The sequence below is a fragment of the Microtus ochrogaster genome, chromosome 2, assembly GCF_000317375.1.
Source record: "Microtus ochrogaster isolate Prairie Vole_2 chromosome 2, MicOch1.0, whole genome shotgun sequence".
Classification (NCBI taxonomy): Eukaryota; Metazoa; Chordata; class Mammalia; order Rodentia; family Cricetidae; genus Microtus; species Microtus ochrogaster.
The window spans coordinates 14,172,099-14,192,854 of NC_022010.1; the positions used below are offsets into that span (position 1 = coordinate 14,172,099).

The window sequence follows — 20,756 nt, forward strand, 5'->3', positions numbered from 1 at the left end:
AGAGAGAGAGAGAGAGAGAGAGAGAGAGAGAGAGAGAGGGAGAGAGAGAGAAGGAAATAAAGAAAAGAGCTGGCTGGACAAAGATTACATGGGGTCTTAGGAAAATGACTTTGTTGGTACAGTCTCCCACCTTGCGGGAAGCTAAGGATGCTTTCAAAGAGGGTTCCATAATTTCTTTGCATATTCACATGCATTCATTACTGGATCCAGCAATGGTCCCAGCGTGTTGTCAATTTATGGTCACAGCATTACCCTAGCTCTGGCTGTAAAGTCGGATGATAGCCCTGTATCTGCCATGCCTGCCTGCTCCCCCAGCTTCCTCTACCTGAGAAGGTGGGCTGCTGGGATCTGGGGCAGGTATTGACGGAGGTGTAGGCAGCATGGAGCCAAAAATGGATCGGCTGGAAGAGAAGAGATCTGAAAAAGAACATGGGAGTCTTTAAGTCCATGAGCTTACCATTTTCTGGAATTATGACATATAAACAGGGCCTGACTCCCACCCTACCCCTCCTAAAGATAATTTTTTTCTATAGACAGAAGATTCTGGTTGAACCATTTGGAATACCAAGTGTTTCGGGCCTGGAGAATGGCAGAGCTCAAGGAGCTGACCAAACTGCAGGAACTTTACTGGGAAGTGGCTGTGTCATAGCGCTCTCTGCTGTCCACATAAGGAACTGCCCACAGTCAAGGCCTAGGCCACGCTCCCAGCAGGAATAAAACACTAACACCCTCTCTGAGAATGCCAACTCCCTTCAAATGTCTCAGAAAGCTTTTCCAGGCTTTGCAGTTACTATCAGAAAAAAAATTCAGTTTTGAAAAATTCCAAGCCTTTCCTTTACACCCATTTTCAACTGTCCTCTCTACAAAAGGGGCACCAGTCTGATATGGGAGGGGCAAGAGCTACTCTCACCCTGGAAAGGCTCAAAGGTGTCCATGAAGTCCAGGTTGGGTTGCAAAGGGATCAGGCCTGGCTGGATCATGTCTGCATTTCCCAAATGTGCTGCAAGAATTACAAGTTAGAGAAGGGAATGATTTTTACCTCAAATAAGGTCAAAGGAAAACAAACAATTAGTTCTGGAACCTTCTAAGAACTGTAGGAAGTTGCCTGAGATTTCTACATTCTTAGGGGTTTGTGGCCATTCTTAGATAGCTATGTCCTCTCTACCCTCAGGAGACAGAAAAGACAGGCAGTACTGGGATCACCATGAAGCTAGGGGCACCCACTCTACATCCCCACAGTCCTCTGGCCCTGCTCTCACTGTCCATCTGTGGCTCTGCCCTGAGGACCTACAAGACTGATGGTCTCCAGGTGGGATGTCACTCCCTGCACTACAAGAACAGTATCAGAAACACAGACGGGGTCAGATCAGAGCCTGCTGATCTCTCACAGTGGGACTAAAAGAACAGTGGTCACCCCTGTAAGGCTCCATCTCTAGTCTCTTCCCAGGACCCCAATGGCACAGGACCCCAGACAAGGCGCTTGGGCAATCCTTCTTTTTTTCCCTTGCGTAGTCTAAATAAGTGCCAAGCAACAGCTCAGAGGTGCCCTGATTAAAGCCTGGCCTAGAGGAATCTTCACAGAGAAGGAATCCAGTTGTCCAAGGACAGAGACTAGTTACCTATTTCCCGTGGGTTGGGCCAGGCCACCGGTTGGTGTGAAGAAAGTGTGGAGAAGAGGGTGTCACTGAATTCTGACATGAGCATATCTGTGTCCAGCAGTGAGTCCTCCTCCATGGGGACTGGGGTTTTCCAGCCATCTCCATGTTTATGCCAATAGAGCATGTCATCATCCTAGCCAACAGGGGAAAAAGACTCAAGGCAGTTGGACTTATTATCCTCAGTCCTGGCATGCATGAAAGGGGCATGCTTCCTAAGAGGCAAAGGCAGAGAGTGTGCCTGTTTTCTTGGCCACCTGCAGGACCTTCATGTGAGAAGGAGCTGTCCCGAGTCTGGTCTTCTACTACAGGACTCTTGGGGGCACAGAAGTCACTGCTGCATCCTGACAAGATGCAGGGCTCTCAAGCTCACTTACCTGGGCCAGACTAGAGAGGTCCTCATCCTTGTGTTGTTGTAGCTGTGGGCAAAGGGAGCAAAATGAAGCAGCCTCCAAGAACCCTGGAATGCCCCAACTTCCCCTCCTTACATGTGAGTGAACTATATGGGAAGCGAGTTGGGAATGGGATTCTATTGGCCATCATCCCCTGAATGTGGGCCCAACAAAGAAAATAACCCTATTCATGGCTGAGGAAGCCATAGTCACTGTTTGGTGTTGAGTACAATATCCCCACACCATGCTCCGTGACTGTGGGGTAGCTGTGGAGTCTAGGGCCTCAGACTACATTCTGAATACAGTTCCACCTCCTGCCTACCCAGCCCCAACCTTGCCCCCAGAGCTTCCAGAACATGTTCTTTCGAGAGCCCTTGCCAATATCTACCCTTTTCTTGAAGTAGGTTCTCCACTTGTGATATTCCCGGATCACAATCTCAATGCGACTTTTCCAGTATTTGCCCTCTGTGGTGATGGCCTATAACCGAGAGGCCAAAATGAAAATCAGGTCTTGGATGATGATCAGATCTCAGCCCATGACTACCCAGTACCCATTACTAAAGTGGCCTCAGAAGGTTCTCCTGGTCAGAAGGCTTCACTCACTGGCACACCTCTTCTCTTTGAGCTACAACTTGAACTCAGGCTAAAAATGTATCTTTGCTTCAACACCCACGACACCAAGGGTGACTCTGCACTGGGTACAGGGTAATCACACAGCACTCAGAGGAGGCAGAGAGCATTCCTCCTTGCCTGAGGATGCTAAGGAAACTCACACATGGCCCACCAATACCCCTCTCCAGCAGCATCTGCCGTGCTCTCAGAGAGTGAAAATCAGGGCTGGTGAGATGGTTCAGTGGGTAAAGGCACCTGCTGTCAAGGCTGATGACCTGAGTTCAATCCTTTGGATTCTCAGAAGTTGTCCTCTGACCTCTACACAAATGCTGTGACACACACACACAAATAAATAAATCTAATTTAAAATTTTTAATTAGTTTTTTGGTGCAGGAGGTATATCTCAATGGTTAAACACTTGCCTGGCATGTAAGAGCCCTGAATTCTATCCTTAGTACCAAAATAATAAAACAAAATATATATAAAAAGCCACTTTTTCTTCAACCTCTTTTCATCCCCTATCTTAAGTTTTTGTTTGTTTGTCATCCCCCCCCCCCAAAGATAGGGTCTCATGTAGCTCAGGCTGGCCTCAAACTCCCTGTATATCAAGAATGACCTTAAAATTCTGATTTCCCTGCCTCTACCTCTCACATGCTGGAATTGCAGGCTTCTGACACCACGCTCAGTTTATGTGGTACTGGAGATGGCAGTCAGGGCTTGGTGCATGCTAGGAGAGTACTGCCCCAGCTGGCTGCACCTGCAGTGAGAGCTGAGTTCTCTCTGACATTTCTGGAGAGGTGGTTTTGCTTGTGGTACTAGGGATGACCCAGAGCATGAGTATGTGCCTTCTTTTGCTACACAGTCAGCTTTCCCTGAGTAACCCTCAGAAGAAAGCAGAGAATGAAGCCCTATAAGGTCAGTCTGTCTAAGATAGAATCTTCTGGAGGCCACTGCTCCTTCTCAAGGTCATATCAACTCCTAGCACAGGCTCCTCTATTCCCTGCGGTTTCTCCTGTAGAATTTGGTCCTTTGGTGGGTTGTTTCTCGAGAAATGAAGACAGGCTTCCTTTCCCACATCCTCTGCTCAGCCACTTGCTGGGTAAGTACCTCTGGCCGGCGGTGCTCGTCGACATCAACAGAGCCATCTAGTGGAGTGACAAAGTGGCACACAGGATTCTTGCGTTTCTCCAAGTCTGGTTGGGGAGAAGAGAGATGTTGTAACTACACCAAGACCACTGAAGGAGCTCTACCCAAACTACTACACACTGGAGAAATGCATAGCTCTGAGAACTGAAAGCATGCAGGCCCAAGGCAAAGGATGTCAGTAATATCTAAGAAATGAAGCTGCTCGTCCATACAAGGCAGCTAGTGAGTAGGAAAGTCCAGCCCACTCCTCAAACCCACATCCTCCCATCCTCAAACTAGGCCAGGAATAATGGCTCTACAGTGGCATTCTTAACCTGCTAGAAGCAGAAGCTGCTCTTTGGCTCTTCAGGTGTCACCTTTTGGCTACATTCTCCCAACTCTCCTGAAAAGAACCCCACATGCACTACACACTATGGTCAGGGTCTCACATGTCTGTTCCTCCAGACTCTGGGCTCTGTCGGCTGACTCTGCCTGATGGCTGGTGAATGTCCTGGTTCCTGGGATCTATTATCACTTGGTTTCCTATCACAGACTGCTAAGGAAATATTTTGCTGCAAACATCTTTTAAGAGCAGGCTATAGATCCGAGGTACTCAGGCCTCCAAGATGCAGAGCTCTGATCCCACAGAATTGAGACCCTTGTGGCATAGCACATCCACTGCCAGGCTGGCAACACACTTACACTGCATGTACCATGCCCGCCAGATGGCGTTGTTGAGCCGGATCTTGTCCCGCCACTGGAGCTTCAGACCCTTGAAGTTTTTCCACTTTGGAGACACTAATTTCCCACTGGAAAGCAAGACAAAGAGGGGAGAGTCAGTAGGTCTTCAGAAGTAAAAGTGAGACCCAATCATTCCAGACTCAAGAACCCTTGGTTGATCCATCACAGGAGAAGCCTAACCAACACAGTCACTCCAGGATTTCCTTAGAGCGTACAGGGAGAGGGGGCATGACAATATCCAGGTTTAGAGGACATGCTGCAATGGGTGATCAGACGTGGATACTTTGGGCTCTTGCTTACCCTTAAAGTTTCTCATAATTAAACATTTAAAAGGCACATTAGTAGGTGTGTTGGCATACATCTTTAATCCCAATACTCAGGAGATAGAGGCAGAGGACTGTGAATTCAAAGACAGCCTAGACTATCATCAATTGACTATGGAAACCAGGCACTCTTTACCAGGTCTTGGCCCACTTCTTTTGTTCTCAGTCACCACTGGCCCATCTCAAGCCATCTGAAGTGATTCTTCTCAGCTGCTCGGAGGTAGCTGCTGGTACAGCACCTGGGAAACTGAACCACTATGATGGCTGTGCCACCAGAGAGCTCATGTTGCGGTTATTAGCCTGGTCTGTGAGTGCTTTCAATTTACCGTACAGAGCTTTTTTAAATTTATTTTTAAATTTGTGTGTGAGAGAGACAGAGAGACTTATGTGTGGGTACCCACGGAGGCCAAAAGAGGGCTTTAGATCTTCTGGAACTGTAGTTATAGGTTGCTGTGGGCTTCCTGATATGAGTGCTGGGAACTGAACTTGGGTCTTCTGAAAGAGCATCATGTGCTCTTAACCACTGAGTCATCTCCCCAGTAACTAATTCTAGAAGAATTTTGAGGCATACTCTTACAATTAAAGATAGCACTAAGGGCTGGAGAGATGGCTCAGTGGTTAAGAGCATTGCCTGCTCTTCCTAAAGGTCCTGAGTTCAATTCCCGGCAACCACATGGTGGCTCACAACCATCTGTAATGAGATCTGTGCCCTCTTCTGGCCTGCAGGCATATACACAGACAGAATATTGTGTACATAATAAATAAATAAATAAATAAATAATAAAAATAAAGATAGCACTAATAGGGGCTTTGAGACCAGTCTTGAGATGTCCACCCCTCTTTGCTCTGTGTCTGACACACATGTGCCTTCCTCTTTAAAGAACTCTTCCTATGGCCCAGCTCCCCCTTCAGACACTGCTTTAACACCATCTGCTTTGGGCCAGCGCTGGCCTTTCTGAGGCAGCTCCTTCTGAGGGCTTGAGACAGTAAGGCACTATTTTTACTTCATATGGGTGTTGAGGAGCATCTCTCTGATGGCAGGTCACAGCCCTGTTCCTTCCTCAAACTTACTCAGAAAGAACACATGAGTAGCAGAGATGTGCCCAGTTATGGAAGCTCAAGTATTTAAAGAGGGGTCTGAGCAAGACATTAAGTAAACCTGGAAGCTTGATATACAAGGAAAGCTTCCTGCTGAACGCCTGGCAGAACTTTTCATTGCTTTCTACCACACCTTCAGGGCTCAGGCTTTGGATAATGTCAGATGAAAGCTGTGTCCCTGGAGCTCAAAGATAGCTCAGCCACGAAAGAGTAATAGCTGCTGTTCCTGCAGAGGACCAGTGTTAAGTTTACAGGACCCACGTGGTGGCTTACAACAGCTTGTTACTCCAGTTTCAGGGGATTGGATGGCCTCTCTCTGGCTTCCACAGACACCAGACATACAATGCATTTACAAATATACACATAATATACGTTAAAAATAAATATTTTTAATAAAAAGAAAAGAGAACTGTGACCCACCCCTAGAAAATGTCACAGCACATCCTCTTTCTTTCTCCTTTTCCTTCTTTTCTTCTTCTTCTTCTTTTTTTTTTTTTTTTTTTTTTTTTTTTTTTTTTTTCGAGACAGGGTTTCTCTGTGTAGTCCTGGCTGTTCTGAAACTCACTCTGTAGACCAGGTTGGCCTCAGAGGTCTGCCTGCCTCTGCCTCCTAAGTGCTGGGATTAAGGGTGTGTACCACCACTAACCAGGGAGCACAATTTTCTTAATATCTGGGAGACACAATGACAGCAGTCCCTCCCAAAGGGTCAGGAGCTTCTGAAACGTCTCTCTGCTTCCTCTTCTTCCAGCCACCACTCCAAAGGCATGTCTAACCCACCCTCTGGAACTGATCAGCTCCATCTGTGACGTTAAGGGCATAGCTGGGCCTTACAGGTCTGGAGCCTTCACTGCCTCTGGCCCATTGCTGCACATCTATGTTGGCAAAGAGGTGTTCTAGTGCTTCTGTTTGCTGGGAAAAAATCACAATAACGTACTTCCTCCACAGTATTTTTAAGAATATTTGGATGAGGATGTGTCTGCACATGTAAACATGGGGATGCATGTAAAAGAGGAAGACTCTTTGTGCTTACTTCAGTCTTAGGAACACAGGACACCTGAGGAAGGCGGCTCTACTATACATGGAAGCAGCTACAGAGTCATGGGCTTTCCATTTACTCAGCCAACAAGTGTTAAATACCTACTCTGTGAGTAAAGACCTACGGACTGAGGAAGGATGCAGGTGAGGAACAGGCCCATGCCATCTCAGGTCCTGTGTGAAAGAAGACCAATGCAAGGGCTAAAACCTAAGCTAAGGCCAAGAAAAGAAGTGCATCGCTGTTCCTGCTGGCTCGTAACACAAATGGACCTAGGCAGAGATGGAAGATCCTTGTGGGGCCAGTGCAGACAAGACTGCAGGCAGAGGACAAGAGTTATTAGCTCAACAAAGTAATCCTCCTTCCCAGCCTGTGCAAGGTCCTCCAGCAATACCTGGCCTGGCTGGCATGCAGTTCTATTATGCAAAGAAATTAAGGAGCTAAACTAAATTAAACTAAACTAAAAACTCCTTTGCTCTATCTGAAACTCCTTCCTGGTGAAGCCTAGGATTCCAGGCTTGTGCCATGTGCTCAGCAGTACCAGAATCTGACTGAGTACTAACTACTTCAGAGACATTTGCAAAGAGCTGGATGGAAACATGGACCCAGGAAGAAACAGATGCTCGGGCCTTGTCAATATCCGTGCGGAGTTAATCACCGAGTTGACCTATGCCAACCACTGAGCTGACCTATGCCAATCTTACCTCTGCTGTGTACCTAAGAAAAACAGGGCCAGTGTGCTATGACAGCCTCTTTTCCATCAGACTACATAGCACCTTCAAGGAGGTATCATGATGGGAATAGAAGATATATAGAGAAAGATATTAAACTATAAACAGCGTGAGGGTTTCTTGGTTCTTCCCCACTGTTTGCTGAGACATTTCTCTTGTTCAAGATACTTATGGCAAATACAGTAAAACTTCAGCAGGAACACACAATTTCTAAATGTCTACCATCACTGAAAATTTCTGTAATATCTCTACACCCAGCAGATGGCGGTATAGACACATAAAGAAACTAGTCAAAAACCTGCCTGGTCCACAAAGCTACACAATATCGAAGGTGGCAAAAGGTGAAGAAAGTAGGGGAATATAGCCCAGTGGTAGAAGTACTATAAATTTCTGTCAGTTTCTTTCCTACTGAGCTCTTTGGCACCTCACAGAAGGAAGAGGAGCTTTCTATACAAGAGTCCTTCTCATACCACAAGTCTCGTTTCCCACAAAACTAGGAAAAGTTGCTTTAAAAGACTCCACGAGGCAGCTGCAGGTCAGTCACCCCTGAGAGAACACCAAAAGCAGGGCACCCAGAAGTCTCTCCGATTAGACTTCCGTTTCCCACGCTCACCTATATCTTTCAGATAGTCCAAGCATAAGCCTTCCTCAAAAACATAATCAGAAATACTAAAGAAAATAAATAAGATCCTCTCCCTAGTATCTGGAAGCTTCTTCTAGCCCATACTTCTGAACTTTGTTCTCGTGTCACAGCCATGATTCCAAGGAACTCGCACCAGGTACTTAGCCGCGCCCCCAACCTATGAAAAGGCCTGGTCTAGCTCTGACTCATCTTGGGACTGCTGGCCCAGTGCAGACATAGAGGTGCTTTCTTCATACACTCTGCCGTGCCCCTTCCTAGAAGGAGGGTTCCTGACACAAAAGAAGTTCACAGGACAACAAAGGCCAGTCTTAAACTTCTGTTGTACAGAACTAGCAAACCATGAATTCTTCAAAGGTCTGGCAAGAGACTGCTTTAGAATGAAAATTAAAGTGCATGCCTCAAAAAGAAGGCACTAAATAATCAAGAAAACAGGGAGGGTGGGAGTGGGTCATGGATTCTGCTTGCCGAGGTAGAATTGGACACTGATTCTTGCTCAAGCCTTTTCTCCAAAAGGAAGCAAGCAGAGGGAATACAGGCTACCAATTATAGTTCTGGATCCATTCATCTGTTCAACCAAATTTCATTACTTTACTCTTCCTGATGTTTCCAGGAGGACTACCCACTGGTAAAACACCCCAACCCTGCCTCACTCACTGGAGTGGGCATCACCAGCATAAAAGGAACCAGGCAGAGATGGTCAGGTTTGACCTCTCCTTTCCTGCCCATACTCACCCTGCTGGACAAAAAACACACAACCAACCAACCAACCAACCAACCAACCAACCAGCTGGTAACTGGTTTACAATCCACTCCCAGTGTGACTAGCAATGAAGGAAATACTTTAACCACCATCTGGTAGCTCATTTTATTTATTCACTAGTTTTTTTTTTCCTTTGAAGCCTGCAGGATTAAGTACAAGTCTGAATACTCAATATGAGATTTCCAGTTCCCATCTTTTCCTATTTTCCTGAAAATCAATGGGCAGGCTTCACCAATACTGCTCTGGAGAAGCTGGGCGCTTCCAGAGGAAAAGTCCTGCAGAATTTGATACTTGACTCAGCCCCAGGAATGAGTTATTTGCCTATTCTGCCTGTTACCCTAAGAGGGTACACCACCACCATCCGGCTTAGTTAAGGTTTCTAATGCTGTGAGACACTATGGCCACAGCAACTCTTATAAAGGAAAACATTTAACTGGACTAAACCTCTGAACTGTAAGCTTAGGTGGGTCTCTGTGTATCCCCAGTTAAATTCATAGGCTTCACAACATGCATGTGAGTGGAATCACACTTTCTGCTCTGTCATGAGTATCCTATCTAGGGTGATAAATGTTTGTTTACATCTCCCAGGAAAAGCCACACAACATATGCCAGACTGCATTCTGTTTATCCATTCACCTGCTAATAAATGGATATCTCAATAGGTTTGAGATGCTGTAACAGTGCTGCCAGAAACAGACAAAGCTACGAGGTGTCTCCTCAGAAGACTCAAGTGTTAAAGTCCTGCTGCCCAATGTAGCATGGTCAGAGCTGGGGCTTTGGGGCAAGTGACTGGATCTTGAGGACTCTCTCAATAACTGGATTAATCCATTGATAAATAGTTAGAATCTGATGGCATTGTTTGGAGTTGATGAAAATTAAGAGGGAGAGTCGGGCGGTGGTAGCACATGCCTTTAATACCAGCACTCAGGAGGCAGAGGCAGCAGATCTTTGTGAATACGAGGCCTCCTGGTCTACAGTTCCAGGACAGGCTCCAAAGCTACACAGAGAAATCCTGCCTTGAAAAACCAAAAAAATAAAAATAAAAAAAAATTAAGAGGTAATGTCTAGGTGTCTAAGGAGGCTGGAGAGATGGTTCAGAGGTTAAGAGCACTTGTTGTGGTTCCCAAAACGCACATGTTGGCTCACAATCATTTGTAACTCCAGTTCCAAGGGGTCTGATGCCTTCTCTGGCCTTCAAGGGCACCAGGCACACATGTACATAGATGTACATACACACAAAACATCCATACACATAAAATTTTAAAATGAGGAATTCCCAGACCAGTGTTCTCATCTTCCTAATGCTGTGACCCTCTACTACAGTCCTCATGCTGTAGTGACCCCACACATAAAATTATTTCATTGCTATTTCATAACTGTAATTGTGCTACTGATATGAATCATAATGTAAGTAGCTGTATTTCCTAATGGTCTTAGGGGACCCCCTAGGGTGAAAGGGTGGTTCGACCTCCAAAGGGGTCAGGACACACAGGTTGACAGTCACTGGCCTAGGTGAAGGAAAGTGGTCTGGAGAAACATCCCAGAAATACCCTGCCCCAGTCTCTTTCTGTCTCTCTGTACCCTGGCCACCATGAGATGAATTTTCTTCCACCATGTCCTTCCAAATCCCTGGAAAACCTGTACCAAGATAAATCCTAGCTAACAGCCTTTCCAGACCAGTCCAGGACAGGGAAGAGGGGTCTAATCATTGAGCTGCCATTGAGGGTAATTATGGGCAAAAACAACAGAGTCTTTTTAAAGCTGACAGCTGTCTATTTATATTTTAAATGTACACTCCTTTAAGCCAAAATCTCCCCTGCAGGAATTAATTCTGCAAATCCATTTAACCATGAGCACAAAGCCATAAATAAAGGGATATTAAACTGTAGGAAGAGGCTGGAAATGAAGTATATGTTCAATAAAAGAGATTAATTAAAATACAAGTATATGTACATAGTTGAACATTCTAAGGTAATCTAAAAAACATAAGTATGTTGACATATAATGCTGATAGGCAAAAATCTATAAGGGACATTGTTAAATGAAAACAAAACCAGCAATGAATTGTAGTATAGCTTCCTATTTTTTTTAAAACCATGCTGAGTATTGACTTAGGACCTTATGCAGGTGCAATTTCAGTGAACTACACTGTGGCTCCATTTGTTTTTGTTTTTAAGATTTATTTATGTGTATGCCTGTGAATGTGTATGTGCGTGGGCAAGCATGCGCACACACACGCACACACACATGCGCGCGCACACACACGGTTCCTGCAAAGGCTAGAAGAATAGATAGAAGAGGGAGTCAGATTCCCTGGAGCTGCCTCTAGTGGGTGTTGAGAACTGAACTCAGGTCTGCTAGAAGAGATCAGGTCCTCTGTAAGAGGAGCAAACACTCTTAACCACTGAGCCATCTCTCTAGGTCTCCATATACATACAAAGGGAGAGGGTAAAAATTAATTAATTAAATATAGGAATGAGCAAGAAAACTTGCACTAAGGAAATTCTCAGGAGTCCACAAGAATGACTCCAGCTAAGACCCTAAGCACTAATGGAGAGGGTGCCTGAACTGGCCTTCCCCTGTAATCATATTGATGACTACCTTAATTGTCATAGGACCTTCATCCAGCAACTGATGGAAGCAGATGCAGAGATCCACAGCTAAGCACTGAACTGAGCTCCCAGAGTCTAGTTCAAGAAAGCGAAGAGTGATAACATGAGCAAAGGGTTGTGACCATAATGAGGAAACCCACAGAAACAGCTGACCTGAGCTAGTGAGACCTCACTATCTCTGGATTGATAGCAGGGGAGCCTGCATAGGACCAAACTAAGCCCTCTGAATGTGGGTGACAGTTGTGTGGCTTGGTAGTCTGTGTGGCCACTGGCAGAAGGACCAGGGTTTATCCCTAGTGCTTGAATTGGCATTTTGGAGCCCATTTTTTTTGGAGGAATATCTTGCACAGCCTAGATATATGGGGGAGGACCTCAGTCCTGCCTGAAAGTGATGTGTCAGACTTTGTTGACTCCTCATGGGAAGCCTTATCCTCTCTGAGTGGTGGATGGGGGGCTGGGGTAGGGGGAATGTGGGAGGAACAGGAGGAGGGGAGGAAGTGGGAACTGGGATAGGTATGTAAATGAGAAACAATTGTTTTAAAAAAATAAAGTTAACAAAAAACATAGGAATGCATTATTTTTTTTAGAACAAGGATAAAAGTTCAGGCACAGTCTACCTTATAGGCCTTCTAGTTAATCACAGAAGGCATTTAGCCACACACAGAGACAGAAACTTGTGAATGAGTCAATTCTGTCACAAACCCAGATGGGCAAATGTGGTTATTAAACTCTGCCTAAGGAGTGAGTCGAAGGATAATGTTCCACCTTGTCTCGCCTCCAGTACTCCAACTTTTTGTCTTCAAAGAGTCATTTCTGTTGACTTGTCCTGGGATCTGGGCTTGATCCAGAGGCTATTGGAGCCAAAACTAACAGGCTGCAGAGGGACAAAGGCTCATTGAGGAGCCAGGACATAGGGACAAGTTATACCATGAGTACAAAGCAAGAATCCTCCTGGCACCTTGGCGATACCTGCCCAGCAGAGGCATCTCCCATAGAAGCCAGGGAGATTTTCAAAACCAACCTGTGTGTCTCAAACTCATCATCTTTAGAGCCACTTGGAATCTTACTTTTAAAAATGAAGAGCAAGGGGGCTGGAGAGATGGCTCAGAGGTTAAGAGCACTGACTGCTCTTCCAGAGGTCCTGAGTTCAATTCCCAGCAACCACATGGTGGCTTACAGCCATCTGTAATGAGACCTGGCGCCCCCTTCTGGCTTGCAGGCACACGTGGAAGGAATGCTATACACATAATATAATAAATAAATAAATAAATAAATAAATAAATAAATAAATAAATAAATATTTAGAAAAAAATGAATGAAGAGCAAGTGTTGTGGAGAAGTTGGCTTTGAGGACTGGCAGGAGGGCAGGAACACAGGCCTTAGGTCCCCATCCAGACCTGTCCTCCACCTGTCCTACTTCAAGGTGAGAGTACACAGGTGTGCTGGAACACAAGCTCAAATGTACCAAAATATTTATGAGGGTTTAAGTCTGTCCTTAAGTAGAAAGAGCAGGAAATAAGCATTTCCACAAACACAAAAATATGGCAATCTGAGTAAAAATTAAACAAAGTTTGCCCGTGTAATGGCATGATCTCACATCCCTTCATCCTGTCATTTTAGTGGCATGCAGTCCTGACATCCACGTGGAGACAGACCACCCGAGAATCAGACCACTCCTAAGCAAATGCAGAGAGCCGAGTGGCTTGAGGAGCAAGTAATGTGGCCAGTGGTAGAGTTTGTGCCTAGAAAGCAGTGACCCATTTCTAAACAAATCACGTGAGCTGCCTGCACGCCTTCTACGAAATGGTGACTCTATCCACTGAGTGGGAGCACTAGGTGGATCATAAGCAGGTGTGGGGATCTGGGTTTGGCACAGAGTAAGGGCTGTTCCTGGTTCTGCGGGCATTACATTCTGGCCCTTACTAGACTCACAGCTCAGCACCACTTAAAGTCACAGTCAAATGCGGTGATAGAGCATGTCTTCAGCATGTATAAGTCTCTAGGTTCAGTTCCTAGTAATATCTTTGGGGGAGGTTTATGTGTCAATAAATTTGAACCTTGAACTCTGGGTGCTCCTAATTCCTCTGGAATATGGACAGAAACATTCTTTGGGAGGAGGAGGGCTCAATTTGGACCATTTGTTAAAAATTTAATAATTAATTCAATCTCTGGAAGACTGGGTGTGGTGAGAGTTCCTGTAAACCAAGCACCAGGAGGTTCAAGCAGGAAGGTTACCATGAATTTGAGGCCAGCATAGGCCACATAAAGCAAATAGCAAGCCAGACAGGTACATAGCAAGACCCCGTCTCAAAACAAAAAACAAAACAATAGAAAACAAAAAACCTCACTTTGAGGTTTGTAAAAGCTGGCTCAGCAGATAAAGATGTTTGCTGCCACTAAGGACCCGAGTTTCATCTCTGGGACTCACATAGTAGGAGAAGTGAATCCTGAAGAGTTGTCCTCTGACCTCGCCTTTCGTCACGGCACACACATGCCCCATCCCATACACATAATAAATAATGTTATTTTAAAAGATCTTAAAAGCCTACCTGTGTATTTAGCTGTGTATTTGTATCATTTATAGCCTTTTCAGGCCCTCTGTCTTTTTTGTTCTTTTTTTGTTTTGTTTTGTTTTATTTTTTGAGGCAGGGTTGAAGCATGATTAATAAAAACTCAGGGTCAGAAATTGGGGTGAACCTGAAGATCCAAAAAACAAAACAGCCAGTCACGGGCTTTTATCTTGATCTAGTCTGAAATGGCGATCCTGTCTCCAGGAATCTCAGAAGGAGACTGTGCTGAGAGCTGTTTCCTCCCATTTTATAATCCTCTCTAGGGCTGGGATTAAAGAAGTGCACTAAAATCATTAAAGGCATGCAGTGCCCAGTTTCTATGGCAACTAGTGTGGTTACTGGGATTAAAGGTGTGTGTTGCCATAACCTGGGCTGTAAGGCTGACCAGTGGGACTGTTTTACTCCCAGATCTTCAGGCAGGCTTTATTTATTAAAATACAGTTGAAATGCCACTACACAGGGTTTCTCTGTAGCTTTGGAGCCTGTCCTGGAACTCGCTCTTGTAGACCAGGCTGGCCTCAAACTCACAGACATCCACCTGCCTCTGCCTCCCAATTGTTGGAATTAAAGGCATGTGCCACCACTGACCAGCTCCTCTGTCTTTTTTGTAATAGGGAAGATGAAGTAACACGTTTGTTTTTTAAACATTTATTGTGTGTGTGTGTGTGTGTGTGTACATGTGTGTGTGTGAGTCATCCTGCCAGCCCTACTGTCTTATTCAATTTTCCACCATCCACTGAGATGTTAGTCTTTTTTCTATTTGTAAAATTATAGTAACAATTACCATTTGTGAAGCTTCTATAAATGTTCCAGCTAGTTTTCCTTCCCCCTTCCCTCCTCTTTTATTCTGAGCTGGCAATTTAACCAAGCCTTCACGCATAGTAGGAAAATTGGTCCCATTGAGCTACACACCCCTCCCTGGTTTCTGACTATCTTCTATTTTCAAAGCTGTCTTTAAAGGCTACATATCTGTGGAGGGAGATCTACTGTCCCACTTCTTTTATTGCTTCCCTCCCTGCTCATCTGCCCCAGTCAGAGATTTACTTGTTCAGTTTTTACACTTGCTAACTTGATAGCCCTCTTATTATTTATTTTATTTTTTCCCATTTTTTTCTTTTTTGGACTTTCTAGACAGGTTTCTCTGTGTAGCTCTGACTGTCCCAGAACTCACAGAGAGTTTGAGGCTGGCCTCAGACTCACAGAGATCCTCCTGCCTCTGCCTCCTGAGTGGCTGGGATTCAAAGTAAGTACCACCACTGCCCAGCTCTTTTTGATTTTTTTTTAAAATAAAATCTTATTATTGTGTGTATGCATGGCATTATGCTAGAGGTTAAGAATTTTGGATTCGGTTCTCTCCTGCAGTTCTGTGAGTTCCAGGAGTGAGTGTGAGGTCACTAGGCTTGGGAAGTGACACCTTCATCCACGGAGCCACCCTGCTGGCCCAAAGATTAGTTTCACTTTTATCTCTTTTAAAAACTTTTCAATTTTGTTAATTTTTTAGACTATTAATCGAATGAAGTGTCAAACAACAGTGAATGTTGTAAGGAAGACACACGAAATTGGACAACTTTACCACCTAGAAATAACACCTAGAATAACTCAAATTTTTGAGAGAAGTGAGACATGGTAAAAGAGCTCTAATGGACTTGGGTAGGAGGATCGACCTAAGTTCAAAGATAGCCTGGGCTACCTAGTGAGTTCTAGAAAAGTCTGAGACATAGCAAGATCCAGCTAAAAAATAAAAATCTTGTATAATAAAGAAGGTTGGGCTTTTGGGTAGTGAATTCCAGGCCCTTGGAATGATCTGGTTGAAGTGAGGGTTGTGTTTGCCTGAGGCCTCAGCCACAAGACTATCTAGGTGACTTGCCATAGAGGCTGCGGAGTGAGGACTATCAATCAGTTCCAGACTCCAGAGGAACAAGTAAGTGAAGGTATTGGTCACATGGCTGGAGGGGCTGGAGGTAAAAGGTCAACAGTAGTGGTAATGCTGTCCCAGGAAAAACTGTTCTTAGATGACTCTGGGTTTTGCTCTGCTTTGAACAGGGTCATTACTACTGATTATGACTAGACTGGAATTCCTACCACAGCTTCCCAACTGTCTGATAATAATCTGAATCCTTTCCCCAGCAACAAACTGTAACAACAGTAATTCACACAGCTTTAGTACAATACCTGCTTAGCATGTGTGTAGGAAAGGGAGGGAGAAGGGAGGATCTGAAGCTATTTGGTTTTAATTGGGTTATACTTTTTTTGTTTGTTTGTTTTTGTTTTTCAGACAGGGTTTCTCTGTGTAGCCCTGGTCATCCTGGAACTCACTCTGTAGCCCAGGCTGGCCTCGAACTCACAGAAATCCTTCTGCCTCTACCTCCCCAGTGCTGGGATTAAAGGTGAGCACCACCTGTCTGGGTTATATTTATTGTACACAGTACCAAGCTTTGTAAGGATACTTTCATGTCCACATACAATGTACGTTGAACATGTTCCTCCCACAGCCTGACCCTTTGCTGTCGCATCCTCTCCATTCTCGTTAGTCCTTTGTCTCCTCGACAACATGTCATATATACATGTTTGGTTTCCTAAAACCTTTTTCATGTATGCACTTGACATTTCTGATCACATACTTGCAAATTATTTTATTTTATTTTATTTTTTTGGTTTTTCGAGACAGGGTTTCTCTGTGGTGCAAATTATTTTAAAATAAAATATAAAAACAAAGTGTTAGTAAGTGAAACCAGCAAAACAAAAATCAAATCACCTGGTCAAAGTGAAGTACTGTCCATTTTATTGTGTTTAGTACAACCCCATGTAGATAAGGCAACCTCCACCCTCCTGGGAACAGTAAGGTTGAACGACAGGTACAAGTGAGTTGGTTCTATGTATTCAGTACTGTGAGTGACTTCTCCACAGTGGGAAAAGTTAAGATTTTAGGTAAGAATGGAACTTCTACCCATGGGCTGGAGAGATGGCTCAGAGGTTAAGAGCACTGATTACTCTTCAAGAGGTCCTGAGTTCAAGTCCCAGCAGCCACGGTGGCTCACAACCATATATGCGATCCGGTGCCCTCTTCTGGCCTGCAAGTGTACATGCAGACAGAACACTGCATACATAATAAGTAAAATCTTTTTTTAAAGGATTTAGAAAGAAAGAAAGAAAGAAAGAAAGAAAGAAAGAAAGAAAGAAAGAAAGAAAGAAAGACAACTTCTACCCAGTGCCAGACACCTAGCTCACAGAGGCAGTGAGTCCAGGACAGAGCACACTGCAGAGAGAAGGTTTTAGAAAGTAGCTATGAAAATAGGGGCTGGAGAGATGGCTCAGTGGTTAAGAGCATTGCCTGCTCTTCCAGAGGTCCTGAGTTCAAATCCCAGCAACCACATGGTGGCTCACAACCATCTGTTATGAGGTCTGGTGCCCTCTTCTGGCCTGCAGACATACACGCAGACAGAATATTGTATACATAATAAATAAATAAATAAATAAATAAATAAATAAATGAATGAATAAATAAATAAATAAATAAAGTATTGATTTAAAAAAAGAAAATAACAGCAGAAGTCATGTATGGAGACTGTGACAGCTGTTCTTGGTTGTCAACTCAACTATATTTGAAATTGACTAAAACCCAAGTGGCTGGATACGCCTGTGAGGGTTTTTTTGTTCTTATTTTGTTTTGTTTTCCCTTAATTAAATCACTCCAAGTGGGAAGACCAACTATTAATCTGAGCCACATCTTCTGCTGGCAGCCTGTAAAAAGGACATGGAAGAAGGAAGTTTGCTCTCTCTCTGGCAAGTCCATTCCTTCACTGGCATTAGAGGCTACTTCTTCATGATTTTGGCATATACTGAAGATGAGCTGGGCACTGAATCATTACTGGATTCTTGGACCTCCCACTGGTAGAAAGCCATTGTTGGACTAGCTGGACTACAGTCTGTAAGCCATTTTAGTATTATTCACCTGCAAGTTAAGTTCCTCTAGAGGACCACAACAAATACAAAACATTTTTGAGCTCCTATGAAGCTAACATGCCTTTGCCATCATTTGTCATTTCAGAGGGCTGCCAGTTCCATAACCTACTTAGCAGTCAGGGAAATCTGAAGCTGATCAGTCTCAAGGATAAAGTAACACTCCCCAGGTAGCCAAGACCTATAAATAGGCTTCTAGTGGCTTTTCTCATTTTAGACAAGAAAGAATTCAATTTGCTTTCCAGCCTGAAGAGTCTAGAAGTGTACACTACAGAGAGAGATGCTAGATGTAAGAAACACAAAAGAAGCCGTTCAGTGGTGGCGCACGCCTTTAATCCCAGCACTCGGGAGGCAGAGGCAGGCGGATCTCTGTGAGTTTGAGACCAGCCTGGTCTACAAGAGCTAGTTCCAGGACAGGCTCCAAAACCACAGAGAAACCCTGTCTCAGAGAGAAAAAAAAAAGAAAAAAAGAAACACAAAAGGCCAAAACATGGTGGTATACTCTGTGATCTTAGTACTCAGAAAGCAGAGGCAAAGACACAAATTCAAGGCCAGTATTGTCTACTTAGAAGGTTGCAGGACAGCCCAAGTTACATGGCAAGTCTTCAAAAACAAAACAAACAAACAACAACAACAACAACAAAAAACCTCACAAACAAGAGGTGCCCAAAGTAGGGGTGGCTGGGTAGATTCCACCAACTAACATTAAATAAAAAAGTATTAGATGGATACATAACACCCTAACCACAGTCTTTGACTATCTCTGAGGAGAGCAGTTCAGCAAAGCAAACAACCATAACAACCTCCTCATATTGCCTTCTTCATACAATCCAAAATTCCTACAAAATCTGTCCGTACTAGTCAGGCATAGTGGCACAAACCTGTAATCCCAGCTCTTGGGAGGTAGAGGCAGGAGGATGAGATGTTCAAGGCCATCCTGGGCTACACGCAACTGTCTTAAAATGTCACCTCCCCCCACCAAATCAGTCCTCTATAGCATGTTACAGATGGCTTCCCTTCCATATGCTTCTAAAAATTGGCTGCCATTCTAAACTTCTTCCTTTTCAACAAATCCTAAACAGCAGTTAGGAGGTAAGCTGAGGTCCAGTATAATCATCATATCCCAATTATAACCTGAGCCCTATGGATAGTATTAACCATGATAGGTATTTACCACCTTAATAACTAATGCAAACATATAAGAAAAGTTTATTTTTGGAGATGGTATCTCACTGAACCTGGAGTTCATCAAATCAGCTAGACTGGCTGGCCATAGAATTCTGGGGATCCTCCTCTTTCTGCACTGGGAAGGCAGTAATTTTTATGTGAGTCCTGTGGGTCTGAAGTCACAGTCTCATGATTGTCCATAAAGCATGTCACCAACTAAGCCATCTCCTCATCTGTTTGCTTAGAGACAGGGTCTTGGTATGCAGTATGCAGACGTGGCTAAACTAAATTTTGCTGCGCAGAGACCAGATTGGTATCAAACTTGCAGTGATCCTCCTGCCTCTGCCTCTCAGGGTCTGAGAATACTGGCATAAGCAATTATGTCTAACTTTAAGTGAAGCTTATGGCTGAGGTTTCTGTAGCTATTTGGCTTAAGGGCAATAGCACTCCCTTGGTCTACAGAAAAGCTTATCTGACAACTCAAAAGTCACAATCCCAGACCTGACAGGGATCTGATCTAGTCCACTGAGCCTGTCCTGAAAACCCACCTCACCTATCATCAGAACCACAGTCAAGACAGCCTTCACTCACAGAAACACAGAGTACCTCCTAACCAGCATCAAGAAGCAGTTTTTCTAATCTGAAGACACTTCAGCAACAAGCTGATATCTGTGGCCAGAGGATAGAGGGAAGGGGGCTTCGGTGCAGCTCTAGGATCTGGGCACACAGGTAACCTTTTTGAATTTCACTTTAATTGAGATTGAGAGAGCCGGATTTCACAGATGTCGATGGTTAGAGCAAGCAGGCTGTTCCATCTGGAACACACTAGTGTCTCAGAGCAAGGATTATTCACTCTCAGGTGACACTACTTGTGCCCTGCGGAACTGTTAAGACAATTAAAAGGCATTTGAGCCACTGTAGCCAACGCAGAAAAGGAATGATCATACGACATCTTTCTTGTTTATTGGAGCATTTCCATACCACCAAAGAAGAAAAGCAACAGGGTGACAAAGCTTCACAGCTCTTTGACAGGATCTGAAGGTGAGGGTTTCCTAGCAATGTACCCCAAACACCAGCACTATTCTAGCTCCTGTGGCAAGAAAACATCAGACAGGTGGTCCTCTTGCGGGGTACCTTTTATTGCCCTTTCCCATGTGTGTGGTTTTGTTGTTTTGAGCATGTCTATCATACAGACATTGTCTGGTGATGTGACCGGATAGTGGCGGTTTTAAATTATTACAGAAAAAAAATATTAGCCGGGCGATGGTGGCGCACGCCTTTAATCCCAGCACTCGGGAGGCAGAGGCAGGCGGATCTCTGTGAGTTCGAGACCA

At 44.4% G+C, this 20,756-nt stretch overlaps 1 protein-coding gene across 1 annotated transcript in view; it reads right to left on the bottom strand.

Moving 5' to 3' along the window:
- The window catches only part of Mlxip (MLX interacting protein), a 64,027-nt gene that overhangs the window by 12,913 nt on the left and 30,358 nt on the right, over positions 1-20,756 (bottom strand). Inside the window, exons 2-8 of the mRNA XM_013350152.2 lie at positions 4,487-4,593; positions 3,767-3,852; positions 2,436-2,525; positions 2,033-2,074; positions 1,620-1,791; positions 911-1,000; positions 326-417 (exon numbers count right to left, since the gene is read on the bottom strand). Coding sequence (XP_013205606.2) covers positions 326-417; positions 911-1,000; positions 1,620-1,791; positions 2,033-2,074; positions 2,436-2,525; positions 3,767-3,852; positions 4,487-4,593 — 679 coding nt within the window. The remainder of the gene's footprint in view (positions 1-325; positions 418-910; positions 1,001-1,619; positions 1,792-2,032; positions 2,075-2,435; positions 2,526-3,766; positions 3,853-4,486; positions 4,594-20,756) is intronic.